The sequence below is a fragment of the Erpetoichthys calabaricus genome, chromosome 2 (genome assembly GCF_900747795.2).
Source record: "Erpetoichthys calabaricus chromosome 2, fErpCal1.3, whole genome shotgun sequence".
Classification (NCBI taxonomy): domain Eukaryota; kingdom Metazoa; phylum Chordata; class Cladistia; order Polypteriformes; family Polypteridae; genus Erpetoichthys; species Erpetoichthys calabaricus.
The window spans coordinates 329,605,576-329,626,395 of NC_041395.2; the positions used below are offsets into that span (position 1 = coordinate 329,605,576).

At 40.2% G+C, this 20,820-nt stretch overlaps 1 protein-coding gene across 1 annotated transcript in view; it reads right to left on the reverse strand.

Annotated features, from left to right (window-relative positions):
- Positions 1-20,820, reverse strand: part of ptprjb.1 (protein tyrosine phosphatase receptor type Jb, tandem duplicate 1) — a 111,792-nt gene that overhangs the window by 9,097 nt on the left and 81,875 nt on the right. Inside the window, exons 34-39 of the mRNA XM_051923414.1 lie at positions 19,340-19,427; positions 16,046-16,136; positions 10,006-10,073; positions 8,108-8,242; positions 928-1,047; positions 660-820 (exon numbers count right to left, since the gene is read on the reverse strand). Of these exons, the coding sequence (XP_051779374.1) occupies positions 660-820; positions 928-1,047; positions 8,108-8,242; positions 10,006-10,073; positions 16,046-16,136; positions 19,340-19,427 (663 nt within the window). The remainder of the gene's footprint in view (positions 1-659; positions 821-927; positions 1,048-8,107; positions 8,243-10,005; positions 10,074-16,045; positions 16,137-19,339; positions 19,428-20,820) is intronic.

Genomic DNA, 20,820 nt, shown 5'->3' on the forward strand with positions numbered 1-20,820 from the left:
TATATGCTATTTATACTGACTCTTGTAGGCCTCATCCACTCATGATTAAGTTTTTAAGGTTCTGACAAATGACGCTGGAAGAAGAAGTCTGCTGCATCCAATAGATCTGGTTCACAATTTTGCTTGTTCCTGAGTCTACAGCAGTGGCTTCCAATCTCAGAATAAGAGCAGAAAAAAATAAACATGATCTTGGATAAACAATGAGATCAGTTATACAGCAAATAAAATGACTTACTGAATGTACAACTAATTGCAGCAAAACCCCCAAAACTGGCATTTCAAACCATTGCTCTGGTCTTTTTACAGCACATTCTACACATGACTCTCTAAAGGAGGCCCTTGCAGTTATACATAAGTTATACATAAGTTCATCACCACTGACTTCTTCCTTAAATTTTAAATAAAGTATTGACAAAAAAAAAAGTGTTTACAAATGTTAACTTCATTTGCGCTGTAAGGACACTATGACATGCAAATTAAAATGACGTCAATCTTCTTGTTTTTGGTACTGAAGTATTTCTCATTTTAACTCCTTGTCCCAGGTGATACGCTGCCTTGCAGGGGCACGGGATATACATATATATTGGCAATTTTGTGAACTTTTCATACCACTTTAATCAATGTTTTCAGTTTGATAGAGCAATGCTGTGGTTGCTGACCTGCAATGAACTACCGTGGGGGAGTTTCCGATTTCCAGATTCATATGTTCTCTCACTAGATTCCTAAATTTAATTAGCAAATCTGTGTTTTCTGGGACTCCATGGTCTGGCCATGCAATAAAATGGAATTGCCTTATGTTGCGCCTTTTGCCATTTGCCAGCTATAAAAACAAAAGAGTAAAGATTATTAGTAAATAGTAAGTTAATGGAAAGTAGAAAGATTACTACCTTCTTTATACTTGGACAAAGCAGACAAACTCATACTCACATTTTCCAGCATGAAATCTCTAATTATCCAGTTTTTCTTGGGAGTCTTCATAACAAAAGTTACTTGTATATGTCCATGAGTCTGGGCATTAAATGAAGGCCAGTATTTTTCACATTTTACCTGAAATAGGGTAATAAAAGGGTGTTTGTGAAAGAGGGTGGGGAATATTTCTTTTAATATGTTTTCACACATGCAAGCCGCAGGAGCAGCTTCTTGGCTTTGAGGAGGTAACAACAACAGGGAAACAGTCATTTACCACTTCTATACTGTTTTCTGTAGAATGGAAAAATACTTTGTGGGAAAACATTGACATCACTTGCACCAATCACATGGACCTCTTCCACCCCAGCTCCTTTACAAACCATGGAGCCAACAGAAGACGGTGTTCATTTCAGATGCTGATCCCCTTGAAGACAGGTCAACCAGTAAAGGCTAGCAGAAGCCAACTTTATTGAAAGTTCATCGGCCTAGACCTTTTTAGGTGCACTATCCACGTCTGTGTGTATATCTATCAGTCAGGCTTCCCTGTGCACCAGTTTTGTTGAAATGTGGCATGCTTATTCTCCAAGGACAGGTCGCACAAGACATACTTCTGAAATTTCAAAATCTTCCATTGAAGAGCACTAGTGAATTTATGAACCTTTCTGTCACAAGATGCAAAACATTCTGCTCAACTTCAACTCTGAATTAGGTTACGGTTTCAATTTTACTTTGAACTTGTATATTTTGCATATAATTTTCTCTTGTACTCGTATGACAGCCACTTAGTTGCCCAGTGCAAGTCAGACCCCGGATATAGCACGCATTTAAGCAGCTCCCACAGCAGCAGCCCTTTCCTGCTGCTTTAGGTAAGTTAACCATAGAAGTACAAAAAGAGTCACTTCTCTCTAAATTAATTGAAGGGGAAAGGAATTATGTAATCTATATATATATAAAAGCCAAATGCCACTGACTCACTCATCATGAAATCTCCTGAACCATGAGGACATGGCACTTGAAATTTGGAATGTAGGTTACCCTTGGCCCATAGGTGCTCACTAAGAAATGGTTTTAAAAATTTAGTGCGTTCTGTCTGTATGTCTGTCCGCTTTATGTCTGTCCACTTTTCACGAGAGAATTACTTAACAGATTTAGATCTCGTCGTTTTCAATAATTTGCTTGAACTTTCCGGTTGATTTTGTGACTTCTCTAATCGCACTAAGTACCACAGTTCACTTGCAGTACCAATGTATTTATGCAAATCCAAGAGAATGGCTGTGGGCCAAGAGCAGGGGGGCGGGGCCTTCCTCATTCACTTGCCAGCCTCTGTTCGAGTTGGTCTACGTCTCGCCACATGTTGGAGTGCACCTTGCCTCCGCTTAGCTAGCGATACCTGTTTGTTCAATGGATATTATCATCTACAGATTGTTAAGGAGTAACGTTTGACGTTTTTGAGAGAGAAATCAGAGCTCCATGTGTTTTAGACGGTAGATGCTGATTGCCAGAGATATCATGGCCATGTGCTTTTCTTCCCATGCAGGGAATGCTTTCCTGTTAGAGCTGAACACGATCAGATATAGTACCAACGTCTATTGATTTTTAAAGTTTGTCCTGTTTCATTACTAGAACCCAGCCACAGGGGATGCACAAACCAGTGTGTTTCTTTGTGCCGGTCCCGAGCCCGGATAAATGGGGAGGGTTACGTCAGGCGGGCATCTGATGTAAAATTTTGCCAAATCAATATGCGGACAACAATACAAAATTCCATACCGGATTGGTCGAGCCCCGGGTTAACAACGTCCGCCATCAGTACTGTTAGCCAACAGGGTGTTGGCGGAAATTGGGCTACTGTTGGCCGAAGAAGAAGAAGGACAAGAAGAGGGGGGGAGACGTGTCCGGAGGCAGGAGGAGAGGAGGAAAGTAAAGAGAGTGGAACTGAGGGTAGGAACTATGAATGTTGGCAGTATGACTGGTAAGGGGAGCAGAGTTAGCAGATATGATGGAGAGAAGGAAGCTTGATATATTGTGTGTGCAAGAGACTAAATGGAAGGGGAGTAAGGCCAGGTGGATTGGAGGTGGATTCAAATTGTTCTGTCATGGTGTGGATGGGAGGAGAAATGAGGTAGGAGTTATTCTGAAGGAACAGCATGTCAAGATTGTTTTGGAGGTGAAAAGAGTGTCAGGCAGAGTAATGATTATGAAGTTTGAAATTGGAGGTGTGATGATGAATGTTGTTAGTGCATATGCACCACAAGTTGGGTGTGCAATGGGTGAGAAAGAATATTTTTGGAGTGAGTTGGATGAAGTGATGAACAGTGTACCCAAGGGACAGAAAGTGGTGATTGGAGCAGATTTCAATGGGCATGTTGGTGAAGGGAAAAGTGGAGACAAGGAGGTGATGGGTAGGTATAGTGTCAAGGAGAGGAATGAAGAAGGTCAGAGGATAGTGGATTTTGCCAAAAGGATGGACATGGCTGTGGTGAATACATATTTTAAGAAGAGGGAGGAACATAGGGTTATGTACAAGAGTGGAGGAAGATGAACACAGGTAGATTACATCCTATGCAGAAGAGTCAATCTGAAGGAGATTGAAGACTGCAAAGTGGTGGCAGGGGAAAGTGTAGTTAAGCAGCATAGGATGGTGGTCTGTAGGATGACGTTGGAGATCAAGAAGAGGAAGGGAGTGAGGGCAGAGCTAAGGATCAAATGGTGGAAGTTGAAAAAGGAAGACTGCAAGGTTGAGTTTAGGGAGGAGGTGAGACAGGCACTGGGTGGCAGTGAAGAGATGCGAGACAGCTGGGAAACTACAGCAGATGTAGTAAGGGTGACAGCAAGAAGGGTGCTTGGCGTGACATCTGGAAAGAGAAAGGAGGAAAAGGAAACCTGGTGGTGGAATGAGGAAATACAGGAGAGTATACAGAGGAAGAGGATGGCAAAGAAGAAGTGGGATAGTCTGAGAGATGCAGAAAGTAGACAAGAGTACAAGGAGGTAAGGCGCAAGGTGAAGAGAGAGGTGGAGAAGGCTAAAGAAAAGGCGTATGATGAGTTGTATGACAGGTTGGACACTAAGGAGGGAGAAAAGGACCTGTGGGCAAGAGAGAGAGGGACCGAGCTGAGAAAGATGTGCAGCAGGTTAGGGTGATAAAGGATAAAGATGGAAACGTACTCACAAGCGAGGAGAGTGTGTTGAGCAGATGGAAAGAGTACTTTTGAGAGGCTGATGAATGAAGAGAAAGAGAGAGAGAAGAGGTTGGATAATATGGAGACAGTGAATCAGGAAGTGCAACGGATTAGCAAGGAGGAAGTAAGGACAGCTATGAAGAGGATGAAGAATGGAAGGACTGTTGGTCCAGGTGACATACCTATGGAAGCATGGAGGTGTTTAGGAGAGATGGCAGTGGAGTTTTTAACCAGATTGTTTAATGGAATCTTGGAAAGTGAGAGGATGCATGAGGAGTAGAGAAGAAGTGTACTGGTGCCGATATTTAAGAATAAGGGGGATGTGCAGGACTGCAGTAACTACAGGGGAATAAAATTGATGAGCCACAGCATGAAGTTATGGGAAAGAGTAGTGAATGCTAGTTTAAGAAGTGAGGTGATGATTAGTGAGCAGCAGTATGGTTTCATGCCAAGAAAGAGCACCACAGATGCAATGTTTGCTCTGAGGATGTTGATGGAGAAGTTTAGAGAAGCCCAGAAGGAGTTGCATTGCATCTTTGTGGACCTGGAGAAAGCATATGACAGGGGGGGCTCAACTTAATGTAAGATTTGTACAGGATATGTACGAGGGACGTGTGACAGTGGTGAGGTCTGTGGTAGAAGTGACGGATGCATTCAAGTTGGAGGTGGGATTATATCAGGGATCAGCTCTGAGCCCTTTCTTATTTGCAATGGTGATGGACAGGTTGACAGACAAGATTAGACAGGATTCCCCGTGGACTATGATGTTTGCTGATGACATTGTGATCTGTAGCGATAGTAGGGAGCAGGTTGAGGAGACCCTGGTGAGGTGGAGATATGCTCTAGAGAGGAGAGGAATGAAGGTCAGTAGGAACAAGACAGAATAAATGTGTGTAAATGAGAGGGAGGTCAGTGGAATGGTGATGATGCAGGGAGTAGAGTTGGTGAAGGTGGATGAGTTTAAATACTTGGGATCAACAGTACAGAGTACAGAGTAATGGGGATTGTGGAAGAGAGGTGAAAAAGAGAGTGCAGGCAGGGTGGAATGGGTGGAGAAGAGTGTCAGGAGTAATTTGTGACAGATGGGTATCAGCAAGAGTGAAAGGGAAGGTCTACAGGACAGTAGTGAGACCAGCTATGTTATATGGGTTGGAGACAGTGGCACTGACCAGAAAGCAGAAGATAGAGGTGGAGGTGGCAGAGTTAAAGATGTTAAGATTTGCATTGGACGAGGATGGACAGGATTAGAAATGAGGACATTAGAGGGTCAGCTCAGGTTGGACGGTTGATGGACAAAGTCATAGAGGTGAGATTGCGTTGGTTTGGACATGTGCAGAGGAGAGATGCTGGGTATATTGGGAGAAGGATGCTAAGAATAGAGCTGCCAGGCAAGAGAAAAAGAGGAAGGCCTAAGAGAAGGTTTATGGATGTGGTGAGAGAGGACATGCAGGTGATGGGTGTAACAGAGCAAGATGCAGAGGACAGAAAGATATGGAAGAAGATGATCTGCTCTGGCAACCCCTAACAGGAGCAGCCAAAAGAAGAAGATGGGTAATGTACCTAGTATTTTATAAATGTAAAAAAATAACTAGTCTGCTTTTGTGGTTTAAAGAGTTGATCAATTCTGTTTTGACCCTAACTTGGTGTTGTGGATTCTGGACTTTTTAACAAACGGAACTCAAAGAGTGAGTGTTGATGGCTGTTTCTCTGATAGCCTAAGTACATCTGTGGGCACTCCTCAAGGTTGTTGTTTAACTCCTCTTTTGTTTTTCATGTATACAAATGACTGCAGGAGTTTACACAAGGATAGGCATATCCTGAAATTTGCAGATGACTCTGTCATTGTGAGTCTTTTACAAGATAAGGAAGACAGCCATGGACTTATTGTCAATGAGTTTGTACAATGGTGTGATCTCTTTAAATTTATGACTTAATATTTTTAAGACAAAATATATGGTTGTAGATTTCAGGTTCTCTCCACCATCCCCCATCTCAACCTCAATTAAAGGTGAGAAAGTGGAGATGGTGGAGCAAAACAAATACTTGGGAACAATCATTGATAACAAACTAAAGTCTGATCTTAACAGAGCATAGCAGTACAGTGTTGTACCGTGTTAGCCATAGATTGATAAAGGAGAAAGTCGGGTGAAATGACACCTTTTATTGGCTAACTAAATAGATTACAAATGCAGCTAAGGCCCCTTTATCAGGCAAGATGTAACACACAATTGTGTAAAAAAGGGAAGTCACAACTTTTCTTTCTTAGGAAACTCAGCTGTTTAAAAGTGGACAAAACCATAATCACACTTTTTTTATATGTCCTTTATTGAATCCATTGTTACACTTGCTTTTATTTGTTGGTTTGGCAACCTCAACAATAAGAATATAAATTATCAACAACATTTTTTTTTTCAACAATTTGCAGTAAAATTATTGGTTCACAGCAGATCTCTACCACTGACATGTATTGCAAACAGGTCAGAAAGAAAGCCAGCTCAATTCTGTCAGACAGTAGCCGTCCTCTTTGCTCTAAATTCCAGCTGTTGCCATCAGGCTGCAGGTTCAGGTTTCCAAAGTTAAACAGAAACAGATTAAATAACTCTTTTATTCATAGAGCAATACACATTTTAAGCTTTTTTACTTGTAGGGATGCTGTTAAATAATAAATTCTGCATTATTATTTTATGTACTATTGAAAGTAATTATTCTTCTTTGCATTTGATCTTGTGTGTATTTATGCACTAACATTGAATGTTGTGTTTTTGTTTATCTATTGGATCTCTGTAACAATGTCTTCTGTTTTTGTACTTTCCTGCTGCTAACAAATTTCCCTCTGGAATAATAATAACGTCTACCCCTACCTACCTACTTTTTTTACCGCAATTCTGTTTCTTTAGTGGTTATGTTCTGCTATGGCACTGTTCCTCTACTTCTAAAATGTATACTTGTGCAATCCCTCACTTTTAGTACTGTCTCTTGACTTTTATAACCTCTGATGTTAAGCGCTAAGCTAAGTGCTGGTCATACACCTTTTAGATTTAAGATTAGCAGCTCATTTTTCTCTTGTGTGTGACATCCATGGAGTATACATAAGGAACAAAAGATCAACCTTCAAGTACAGTACCTCAATAATTCACAGACTGGTGGTTGTTAATCATTTAGAAGCATGGGGAATTCAGTAGGGTCAATTTAGTATATAAGAGGGGTTAATTGTTCACTGAATAGAGCTATTCAGTATGTATGTATCAGTATGCTATGAGCTTCTGAATATGGAAACATGCTTTCATGGCTGAAAAAATGAAAATGAGTACAAGAAGAAGAGCCAAGCTGCAATATTATCCCAGAGATCCCTCATCACATCCTGTCTCTGTTCATCATGTTATGGAGCTGTGAGGCTGAAGTGCTAAGCACTGTTCCATCATGCCACACCTATTTAAATTTTACATTTACCGTTTTCTAATCTGGAAGCTCAGATATAATGACATTAAATGACTAACGCTAGCATTAACTAGACAGAGTTATCACATTCTTTCCAGATATATAAAATTAATGATAAGCAAAGCTATATTTTAAAACACTACTTACTGTAGTTGTAAGAATTTAGTATGCCACATGGTGTAGGACAGTTTTCATTTTCTTCATAAACAGATCTTTCTACTGTGCCTACAGCTCTTCATTATGACCAACAGCCCTGTGCTTATTCACCCCATTTATCAGATTCTTTATTTAAATCACTTTGATACAAGCAAGTTTCTCACACTTCTCTGAATAAACTCAACCCAAATAACTATAAAATCATTATTCTTTTAAAAATGTATGGACATGATACTGGAGAGAAATTTTATAGATAACAAAGATTATTTTGTACCTGATTTGATTAACAAAATTACTGTTAATAATTTAGTGAATAATAGACTCCTCTATTGGAGATGTCTAGTAAAAAAATAGTGACCCCCATATAAAAATGGGAATAATTATGTAAGAAGAACAACAAGAATTCAATTAACACAATAGAACTTACCCTTCCCTGTTCATTGCACCGTGTCAGCATGACTAGCGTGTGCACATTCTGTTCCCAGATCATTCTCCAGAAATCTTTTATAGTATTCGGCAAGGGTCCCTGAGCACCAATGAATTCTGTCTTTGAGTTATAACCCTGAAAGTACAGAACACAAAACACAGCTACTAATGACTCATGGGTTCAAACTCTTTATTACATTTGTGAAAAAAAATAATGCAATTAACACATTTGGAGTGTGTATCCCAAAATGACTTCACAAAAACATAACATTCAACATGTTTAAAATTACACTATGTAAATTATATGAATGTTCTTAGTTAGGTGGAATGGTAAATTGGACGGATTGATGTCAATCAATCAGTTATTAGTTTTACCTTGCTAATGTCAATAAAAAATTACATAATTGGATATTGGTATTTTTCTCAGCTTAACCTGTGAATGGGGTTCAGAGTTGTTAGACATAAAGTTAAGTAATTAAACCACACTAATTTAAAGAGCAGAATAATACAATTAATTGATATACACAAGGATTACAGAAACATGGTAACTGCTTAACCGCTTTCACTGTTTTTTTTTTTTTATTTTCTGTTTTTTCTTGAATTTGTGAACTTTTTCGTTTAGTGTTTTAGTTTTGAAAGTGGAATATCTCAGTCAGCTGGCCCTCACTAGTACACAGAGGTGTGTGAGGGGGTGTCCAACTACAATTGCTCATTAAGGAGTAGCTTTTAGGGCAAAGAAGAATCTTCAAAGAGACAGAAGAGATGTATGCACTCGATTTTACAAGAAAATGTAGCATTTGGTGATTGGACCAAGATCTCCTGTAGTTATCCAGCCTCTGATTTTAGGTGTGTTATGTTGTACATCAGAGTGTGATTTGAAAGCTTTCAGTTGCAAACTTAAGATGAATAGACTTTTAAGCACCTTTTTGTCTGATGGAGTCTGCAGATGTGTCAATTTATGTGTGACTAGGGGGTTTCCCCGTGCTCGCTTCACTCGCTAGCCACTTTACGTCTCTGCCACTTGTGTTGTGAAGAAGGGGGCTGAACGCACCCCAAGGAGACGGGGTCACTCCTCCAAAACCCCCTCTTAAATGGTGATACAATGGGAAACAAATAGTTTTTTTTTTACCTTCACTTTGCTCGATCAGGTGCTGGCTTGCTGCTGCTGTCGTGCCGTGTGATCTGCATCTCGTGTGACGCTTCAAACATTTAAAAGCCTGTACAGGAACTGTCCTACTCTTTGTCTTTTATTTCTGGCCCCAGGCATGGTAAAATCTTTTGGCACAAAGTCCCGTCTCGCGAAACGTGATGTCTTGATATTTTTTAGTTTATAATTTAAAAACGGAATAAGAATCTGAAAATCTAACAACATCACATTAAAGTTCGATAATTTCTGAAAAGATACCAAACATATATATGTAGTTTTTAAAATAAGCCTGATTTAAAGCGTGACAAAAAACATGACATAAAAACGTCACCGTTGCACTTTTAGGCTTAGGATTTTATATATATATATGAGTAGATTAATACATCTGGCTATCAGATGAAACTCAGAATGCCAGCTTAAAAAATGTCAGATACAGTATATGGGGAGCTGAAAGATAGTTCCATCTGGAATTAAGGTGGAAGAAGGTACAGTGGGCTTTCTGCATCTCTGTTAAGTCTGCTCTTTTAAGCAGAGAACAAGCCCGTAATACCATTAAATGCCTGGCAAAATGAAGCAATGCCCATACTGTCTGACACTGTATTCTTCTGCATTTATTTAAACTGTTATAGTAATTTATCATGAATAACATAATTTATTTATTTAAGTTACTAAAACCGATGTAACATTTTTACCAAACTGACATAAAAAAACATTCTAAAATCTTTGCTGTTTACTAATTCAGTGGTACTTACTGGCAAATAATTAGCATTGATGTAGTCATCATTTATGCCACCTGCTAGCTTGACACGACATATGTCATCTGAAAGGAAAATGCACACCAACAAAAATATATTTGAGAAAGTACTATAGCAGAGATAGATACAATACAGTTAATTCTTAATCAAATTCTGCTTAAAATGATGGGGGTACATTTAATTGTGTTATTGATTTTACCATATAATATGGTATTTGTATTACTTCAAATAAAGTAGAAAGCTGTTTGTGAAGACCACATATTTTTGCCTTAGTCATCCTGTCTACAGAGAATGGACCCATTTATTAATTTTCTAACTCTAGGTGGGGGTCATGCAGGAAACATCTCTAGACAGGCCCAAACATCACCACACTCACACATACTAGGATACCTTAGATAGTCAATTAACCACACTTGCATATTTTTTGGGATATGGTAGGAAAAGCCATTCTAGGAGATGGAGAACATGCAGACTTCACAAAGGATGGATCTCAGTCAGGATTTAAATCCTTGACTGAAGAAGTAAGACACCAGAGTTAACACATTTCTCAGATAATGAATATATTTATACTAGGGGGCTTACCCCCTGCTTGCTTCACTCGCTTCACTCGCCAACCCCCCTTGCCTGCGCTATGCGCCACTCGTGTTGTGAAGAGGGGGGCTGAACTCACCCCAAGGAGACGTGGTCAGTCCTCCGAAACCCCCTCTTAAACAGTGATACAACGGGAAACAAATACAGTTGTTTTTTTTGTTTTTTTTTACTTCCTCTTTGCTCGATCAGCTGCTGGATTGCTGCTGCTGCCGCTGTGCTGCGTGACCTTCAACATTTAAAAGCCTGTACAGCAGCTGTCTTTGTCATCTACTCTTTGTCTTTTATTTCTGGCCCCGGGCATGGTTAAATCTGTTGGCATAAAGTCTCGTCTCGTGGGACGTGAGTTCTTGATATTTTTTAGCTTATAATTTAAAAACGGAATAAGAATCTGAAAATCTGACAACATTTCATTAAAATTCGATAAACTCTGAAACATATATATAGGTTTTTAAAATAAACCTGATTTAAAGCGTGACAAAAAACGTGACATAAAAATGTCACATAAAATTGTTGCACACAATCATTGCACTTTTAGGCTTAGGATTTATTAAACCACTCCTAAAATGGTATAAATAGGAGTTTTACAATTTAGTTTTTATGTGATAAAAATAACTAAAGGATTAGAACTCCTTTAAGTGCAGTAATGTGAAACACCCCTAATTTCAGTAAAGCTTAACTGCAAATGTTATCTCACACCTATAAATATAATGACGTAAGCAATAGAAATATGTCCCATTTCTCTTTTCATCTCTCCAGATTATAAACTAGATTCAAAATCTTTTCACAGAGGCTGTTGAGGTACAATGTCTATACTTCCTTTACACTTCACAGGAGCATTAATCATGCCAAAGATCAATGGTGTGATTTAATATACAGTAAACCCTCATTTATCATGGTTAATCCATTCCAGACTCTACCGCGATAAATGAATTTCCACGAAGTAGGATTCTTTATTTATAAACCGAATATTTTCACATGAAGAGCATAGAAAACCAGTTTACCACCTTCTAAATACGTTTTTTAACATTATTAGAGCCCTCTAGACATAATAACACCCTTTAGTCAAAAGTTTAAACTGTGCTCCATGACAAGACAGAGATGACAGTTCTGTCTCACAATTAAAAGAATGCAAACATATCTTCCTCTTCAAAGGAGCCCGCGTCAGGAGCAGAGAATGTCAGAAAGAGAGAGAGAAAAGCAAACAATCAAAAATCAATAGGGCTCTTCAGGCTTTTAAGTATGCAAAGCAAAGCCGGACAAAGCAGCTGCAAGGAAGGGAGCAATGTGAAGGTAGTCTTTCAGCATTTTTTAGAGGAGCGTCCGTATCCTCTAGGCCAGTGTGCGAACAGCCCCTCTGCTCACACTCCCTCGGTCAGGAGCAGAGAATGTCAGAGAGAGTGAGAGACACAGAGAGAGAAAAGCAAACAATCAAAAATCAATACGTGCTGTTTGGGCTTTCAAGTATGCGAAGCACCGCGTGGGAAGCATATCGTATATCATTGAGGAGTTTTATTTAATACGTAATACGTGCTCTGATTGGGTAGCTACTCAGCCATCTGCCAATAGCGTCCCTTGTATGAATCAACTGGTAAACCAACTGAGGAAGCATGTACCATAAATTAAAAGACCCATTGTCCGCAGAAATCCGCGAACCAGCAAAAAATCTGTGATATATATTTAGATATGCTTACATTTAAAATCCACGATGGAGTGAAGCCGCGGAAGTCGAAGTGCGATATAGCGAGGGATCACTGTAATATAGAATTGCTAAATTCATTTTTGCCAAGGTGTCTACTAAAAGTTTGCACAACTTTTGTGCCAGGTACCATGAGGAGACACTAGTCTAGTGTCTGAGAGAGTACAAATAATGGCAGTTACAAGATTAAGAAAGAAATCAAGTGTTTTGGACTGTGCAAACTGGAGGAGAGGTTCAATGGACTTCAGAGCCAGCAAAGATGCCTGTTCGGTGTTTCGCTTTTGTCATACGATGCAAGTGGAGAAAGAAAAAAAATGGTATTGGTCTAGAAAGTGGCTTATTTCTCTGTGCACCACATGTCTTGGTACTCCCATAAGAATCCAGTCATATGAGGTCATTCTGTTCCTGAATGTAGATTCATGGAAAGCTGTTGAATCCTTGTGTGTGACTTTAAGACCAATATTCCAGAAGAAGAAGGAGAAGAAGAGGAGGGAGACGTGTCCGGAGGCAGGAGGAGAGGAGGAAAGTAAAGAGACTGGAACTGAGGGTAGGAACTTTGAATGTTGGCAGTATGACTGGTAAGGGGAGTGAGTTAGCAGATATGATAGAGAGAAGGATGGTTGATACATTGTGCGTGCAAGAGACTAAATGGAAGGGGAGTAAGGCCAGGTGGATTCAAATTGTTCTCTCATGGTGTGGGCGGGAGGAGAAATGGGGTAGGAGTTATTCTGAAGGAACAGCATGTCAAGAGTGTTTTAGAGGTGAAAAGAGTGTCAGGCAGAGTAATGATTATGAAGCTGGAAATTGGAGGTGTGATGATGAATGTTGTTAGTGCATATGCACCGTAAGTTGGGTGTGCAATGGGTGAGAAAGAAGATTTTTGGAGTGAGTTGGATGAAGTGATGAACAGTGTACCCAAGGGAGAGAAAGTGGTGATTGGAGCAAATTTCAATGGGCATGTTGGTGAAGGGAACAGTGGAGACGAGGAGGTGATGGGTAGGTATGGTGTCAAGGAGAGGAATGAAGAAGGTCAGAGGATAGTGGATTTTGCCAAAAGGATGGACATGGCTGTGGTGAATATGTATTTTAAGAAGAGGGAGGAACATAGTGTGACGTACAAAAGTGGAGGAAGATGCACACAGATAGATTACATCCTATGCAGAAGAGTTAATCTGAAGGAGATTGAAGACTGCAAAGTGGTGGCAGGGGACAGTGTAGTTAAGCAGCATAGGATGGTGGTCTGTAGGATGACATTGGAGATCAAGAAGAGGAAGCCAAGGATCAAATGGTGGAAGTTGAAAAATGAAGACTGCAAGGTTGAGTTTAGGGAGGAGGTGAGACAGGCACTGGGTGGCAGTGAAGAGTTACCAGACAGTTGGGAAATTACAGCAGATGTAGTAAGGGTGACAGCAAGAAGAAGGGTGCTTGACGTGACATCTGGAAAGAGGAAGCAGGAAAAGGAAACCTGGCGGTGGAATGAGGAAATACAGGAGAGTATACAGAGGAAGAGGATGGCAAAGAAGAAGTGGGATAGTCAGAGAGATGCAGAAAGTAGACAAGACTACAAGGAGATAAGGCGCAAGGTGAAGAGAGAGGTGGCGAAGGCTAAAGAAAAGATGTATGATGAGTTGTATGTGAGGTTGGACATTAAGCAGGGAGAAAAGGACCTGTACCAATTGGCTAGACATAGGGACCAAGCTGGGAAAGATGTGCAGCAGGTTAGGGTGATAAAGGATAAAGATGGAAACGTACTCACAAGCGAGGAGAGTGTGTTGAGCAGACGGAAAGAGTACTTTGAGAGGCTGACGAATGAAGAGAACGAGAGAGAGAAGAGGTTGGATGATATGGAGACAGTGAATCAGGAAGTGCAACAGATTAGCCAAGAGGAAGTAAGGACAGCTATGAAGAGGATGAAAAATGGAAAGGTCGTTGGTCCAGATGACATACCTGTGGAAGCATGGAGGTGTTTAGGTGAGATGGCAGTGGAATTTTTAACCAGATTGTTTAATGGAATCTTGGAAAGTTAGAGGATGCCTGAGGAGTGGAGAAGAAGTGTACTGGTGCCGATATTTAAGAATAAGGGGGATGTACAGGACTGCAGTAAATACAGGGGAATAAAATTGATGAGCCACAGCATGAAGTTATTGGAAAGAGTAATGGAAGTTTGGTTAAGAAGTGAGGTGATGATCAGTGAGCAGCAGTATGGTTTCATGCCAAGAAAGAGCACCACAGATGCAATGTTTGCTCTGAGGATGTTGATGGAGAAGTTTAGAGAAGCCCTGAAGGAGCTGCATTGCGTCTTTGTGGACCTGGAGAAAGCATATGACAGGGTGCCTCGTGAGGAGTTGTGGTTTTGTATGAGGAAGTCGGGAGTGGCAGAGAAGTATGTAAGATTTGTACAGGATATGTACGAGGGAAGTGTGACAGTGGTGAGGTCTGAGGTAGGAGTGACGGATGCATTCAAGTTAGAGGTGGGATTACATCAGGGATCGGCTCTGAGCCCTTTCTTATTTGCAATGGTGATGGACAGGTTGACAGATGAGATTAGACAGGAGTCCCCGTGGACTATGATGTTTGCTGATGGCATTGTGATCTGTAGCATTAGTAGGGAGCAGGTTGAGGAGACCCTGGAGAGGTGGAGATATGCTCTAGAGAGGAGAGGAATGAAGGTCAGTAGGAACAAGACAGAATACAGAATAGTGATGATGCAGGGAGTAGAGTTGGCGAAGGCGGATGAGTTGAAATACTTGGGTTCAACAGTACAGAGTAATGGGGATTGTGGAAGAGAAGTGAAAAAGAGAGTGCAGGCAGGGTGGAATGGGTGGAGAAGAGTGTCAGGAATGATTTGTGACAGACGGGTATCAGCAAGAGTGAAAGGGAAGGTCTACAGGACGGTAGTGAGACCAGCTATGTTATATGGGTTGGAGACGGTGGCACTGACCAGAAAGCAGGAGACAGGGGTGGAGGTGGCAGAGTTAAAGATGCTAAGATTTGCACTGGGTGTGACGAGGATGAATAGGATTAGAAATGAGGATATTAGAGGGTCAGCTCAAATTGGACAGTTGGGAGACAAAGTCAGAGAGGCAAGATTGCGTTGGTTTGGACATGTGCAGAGGAGAGATTCTGGGTATATTAGGAGAAGGATGTTAAGGATAGAGCTGCCAGGGAAGAGGAAAAGAGGAAGGCCTAAGCAAAAGTTTATAGATGTGGTGAGAGAGGACATGCAGGTGATGGGTGTAACAGAACAAGATGCAGAGGACAGAAAGATATGGAAGAAGATGATCTGCTGTGGCAACCCCTAATGGGAGCAGCCGAAAGAAGAAGAAGAATTCTACTACATTAAAAATGTCATTGTATATTTTTCTATCAGTCTGTCATCTTACTTCTTAATAAATATTGAGAAACATTAGAATTGAGTCACTTTACTGTTACTTATTTGGAGTCCATTTTCCCATGGTTAAAACATAGTCAATGGCTCAGAATCTTAAATAAATAAACAAAAACCATAAAGACTAAATAAATGTGTGTGTAACAAAAGCTGTTACTGTAATAGAAATGTCTGTCTTTCACAGAAAAGCAACACTCATACTATTAGTAATTTCTGAGACAGTTTAAATCAGCTGAGACATTTGAAATGTTCCATGAGCAAGGACTGGCTTCTGATCAACAGTAATTTTGAACAGAAACATGCAGCGTATTTTAGGTAAAATTAGCATAATAATGAAAGAAGTGTTTTGTTTTCATACTTACATGGCAATACATTATTGTAACGATTTTTCTGTTTATTTTCCATGCATAGTGCTGCAATGGTGGGCTGGGTGATACCAACAACTTTGAGATCCTGACATAATGAAACATAACATATGTTTCTGTTAGTTATAAATTTTACATAAAAAAAGGTATCTTTCAATTACCATTAAGCTATATATAAAGTACCACTATACTGCTTAACCTCAGAATTCACCTTTGACCTACTAAAATACTGTCACATGTTTATCAGAAATACAATACCACACCTTAAAATGCCCGGTGATTAACTGATCCTCTGTCTGAGGCCATTTCCCACAATGCACTCAATGCTGCTGGGACAGGCTCCACCCCCAAACAACCATGAATAGGCGGTTTTGAGGATGTATCTATTTATAATATTAGAAATTCAAAACAAGGTAAACACTAGCAGAGAGAAACACCAAAGAATGGATTTCAGCCAACTACCCAGCATCCCTAACACTGTCTTATGAATACAGGACTTGATGAGCCAAACTCAAAACCCTCATTTTTAGAAATACATAACAAAGGGTCCCTCATTAAATCCACCCCCTTTCACAATATAAAAAAATCTGGAAAGACAGAACAGAGAAGCAAAAGATCTTAAGCAAAGAAGCCAAGGACAGTTGTTTCCTCAAGACTCTCAATGTCAAGAGAACACGTCAACCTGACTAGGTGAAGCTGCCGTTCTAAATACTAAACATGTATGTTGTTTGGAGGGGGTCATGTTTTCTTTTTTGCCTGTAAATTGGAGCATGGTGACACAGGCGTTAGTACTACTGCCTCATAACTTTCAGTCTTCGGTTCAAAATGAAGCCTGAATAGGCTATTCCTTTGGTACGCTAGTTTTTCTCCTACTTTTAAAAAACATGCAGGTTAGGCAGGGTGACAGCTCTAATTTGGCTGATATATGTAGGTCCAGGTGTTTATTCAAGAATATGCTTTGGAACTGACTGTCACTTCAACCATGTTAAATTCTGCATTAGTATGGACAAACCCAGAAAAGAAATATAGCCTAAAAGTTCCCCCATTTCTCTCTAAATCTTTTTTCATATTCTCCAGCTACTCTACTACAGTACTGTTTAAGTTAAGTCTTTGCACCAGTTCACCTTAACCATCCAAGGTCATTAAGCTATTGGCAGGGATAAGCCATTATATCAAATTCAGTTTTTATTTTTAGTTTTGGAGATGCTTCTTGAAAATCCTAAGGCAATCCAAACAAAGCTCTCCCTGGCTCACTCTGCTGCCCACAGATATTAATTCCTACCCTTATTTAACTCCTGATGAAAGAAAACATCTTTACTGATAGGATTGCAGGGTCCCAACCTGTGGCTGATCCATAAGGCTGTGGGAAATCAGCTAGTCCTCCATTTCCTCTTCTTAAATTTAATGCCCCCAGAGAACACACTCCTTGGAAATTTTGTAATTCCTACTGCTGTCCAGTGACAAATTTCTATGCACAATACTGCATGAAGGCACATGCCAGTGACCAGTATAGTCTCCTTCACTGTGTGATTCTCATACTCATTTGAACCCTGAGAACACATTGCTATGTGCACTTATATATAATTTAGTTTCCCTAATCATTTCTGGTGTAAAGATGATTAAATTTCTGTTTTGAAACAGTATATATGGCATACACAGGAAACTTGAACTTGATATTAAAAAAATAAACTTAAAGCAAAAGCAAAAGCACCAAATGCCACCTTTTAAACAATACTTTAAAAGTTTAGAATAACATCATATATTATGTTTAATATAAAGGTAAACTTTGTGCATATTATAATACTATTCAGTAGATAGATAGAGATAGATAGAGATAGATAGAGATAGATAGAGATAGATACTGTACTTTATTAATCCCAAGGGGAAATTCACATACTCCAGCAGCAGCATACTGATAAAAAACAATATTAAATTAAAGAGTGATAACAATGCAGGTATAACAGATAGTAACAAACCGCCCCACAGCCCCCCCGGTGGAACTGAAGAGTCGCATAGTGTGGGGGAGGAACGATCTCCTCAGTCTGTCAGTGGAGCAGGACGGTGACAGCAGTCTGTCGCTGAAGCTGCTCCTCTGTCTGGAGATGATCCTGTTCAGTGGATGCAGTGGATTCTCCATGATTGACAGGAGCCTGCTGAGCACCCGTCGCTGTGCCACAGATGTCAAACTGTCCAGCTCCATGCCTACAATAGAGCCTGCCTTCCTCACCAATTTGTCCAGGCATGAGGTGTCCCTCTTCTTTATGCTGCCTCCCCAAACAACACCGCATAGAAGAGGGCGCTCGCCACAACCGTTTGATAGAACATCTGCAGCATCTTATTGCAGATGTTGAAGGACGCCAGCCTTCTAAGGAAGTATAGTCGGCTCTGTCCTCTCTTGCACAGCGCATCAGTATTGGCAGGCCAGTCCAATTTATCATCCAGCTGCACTCCCAAGTATTTATAGGTCTGTACCCTCTGCACACAGTCACCCCTAATAATCAAGGGGTCTGGGCCTCCTAAAATCCACCACCAGCTCCTTGGTTTTGCTGGTGTTCAGGTGTAGGTGGTTTGAGTCGCACCATTTAACAAAGTCCTTGATTAAGTTCCTATACTCCTCCTCCTGCCCACTCCTGATGCAGCCCACGATAGCAGTGTCGTCAGCGAACATTTGCACGTGGCAGGACTCCGAGTTGTATTGGAAGTCCGATGTATATAGGCTGAACAGGACCGGAGACAGTACAGTCCCCTGCGGTGCTCCTGTGTTGCTGACCACAATGTCAGACCTGCAGTTCCCGAGACGCACATACTGAGGTCTGTCTGTAAGATAGTCCACGATCCATGCCACCAGGTATGAATCTACTCCCATCTTTGTCAGCTTGTTCCTAAGGAGCAGAGGTTGGATGGTGTTGAAGGCACTAGAGAAGTCCAGAAACATAATTCTTACTGCACCACTGCCTCTGTCCAAGTAGGAGAGGGATCGGTGTAGCATATAGATGCTGGCATCCTCCGCTCCCACCTGGTATGCGAACTGCAGAGGGTCGAGGGCGTGGCAGACCTGTGGCCTCAGGTGGTGAAGCAGCAGCCGCTCCATGGTCTTCATCACATGTGACGTCAGAGCGACAGGCCAGAAGTCATTCAGCTCACTAGGACGTGATACCTTTGGGACTGGGGTGATGCAAGATGTTTTCCAAAGCCTCGGGACTCTCTCCTGTTCCAGGCTCAGGTTGAAGACACTTCCAATATGTGGACAACAATGCAGTTATGTTTAGAAAAATAATTAATACTGCTTACCTCAAACTGCAATGCAAAACCATAGTTTTGATCTGTATGTTGTTCAAGATAGTACATCTCATACTTTTCAGCCTTGATAGGTTTGTTTCTGAAGAATATATGTAAAATATTCATAAAAAAGTATTTACATTTGATTTACAAACAAAATGATTTGCTATACAGACTATTTGTTACCTAATTAATTTATTATGATAACTCTTTTTTGGGATACATAGGACATAATACCTCTAACTGTTCTAAATCCTTCTTCTGAAAAAGAAAACAAAACGATCACTAAATATAGTTAACTGCTAGTTTGTATGTACTTTATTTTGGTAGTGATAGGAGTAATCTATGTTTTTCTATCATTTTTCATGTATGTGTAAAACGTCCTTTGTTCCTCAAGTCAAAATGCATACCTTTGTTTTCAATAATGCAGTAACATAGTTTAAATAATATTTGTTTTGATATTAATTCAAAAAATGAAAGAATAATCATTTGAATGATGGCATTTCAGGTCAGACATTTAGCTTGTTGATTTAAATTATATCATAGTAAATATAATAGCATACAATAGGCCATGCTCCAGAATGGGTTACAATTGACACCAACAAAACTGGGCACCAGTCCAAACATGAAATAAAATTAATTAAAAAAACACAAAAAAGAGAAAGTACTGGATAAACAGTACAGCAATATTAGTCATGTTAACAACCATTTGTATTTTAAAAGAAATCAAAAACAGGTTTTATGCATGGATTAAGAAGTTGAAAACTGTTTAAAATAAGACACCCATTTTTATTTTTGGAGCAGCACTTGGCAGAGTGCATATTTAAGTCTAGGAACTCAACCACAAGTTACTGTCATGGGTCAGTCTTTGAAAGTTGATGATGTCCACCTTGTACTTCTGCCTACCAGTTTGTACTTCTTTCTATACTCCAGAGAACCTTAGGAGGAAGGCACAAATGAATTATCTAAGCTATCTTTCCCCACCTTTAAGCAGCAGAATGACAGCATGCAAGCCTGTTTCCGATGCTTTATCTTTCTATACCGTTAAAAATAACTTTCCAACAACACATTTCTTCACTACCTTCAAATTAGAAACTTTGTTAAACAGAACCTGCCCAATTTTTCCTCAACTTCCACCTCCTTCTATGCTGGAAAAAATATTGCTCATATAAAACCATTTTACAGTCCCTCCATTTCAAAGATCCAAGAGGACAGTGGGAAAAGGATCTGTTACTCAACATATCAGAAAGGAGTGGAAAGTAGCAGTGCACAGAATTCACTTGAGCTCCATATGCGCAAAACATACAATTATTCAGCTCAAAATTATATATCGAGCACATCTGTCTCGTTTAAAATTGTCCAAAATGTTTCCAGGGCAAGATCTAACCTGTGAATGCTGCAATCAAGCTCCAGCCTCACCGGGTCACATGTTTTGGGCCTGCACCAAATTAACATCATTCTGGAACAAAAGCTTTAAATGCCTTTCAGACAGC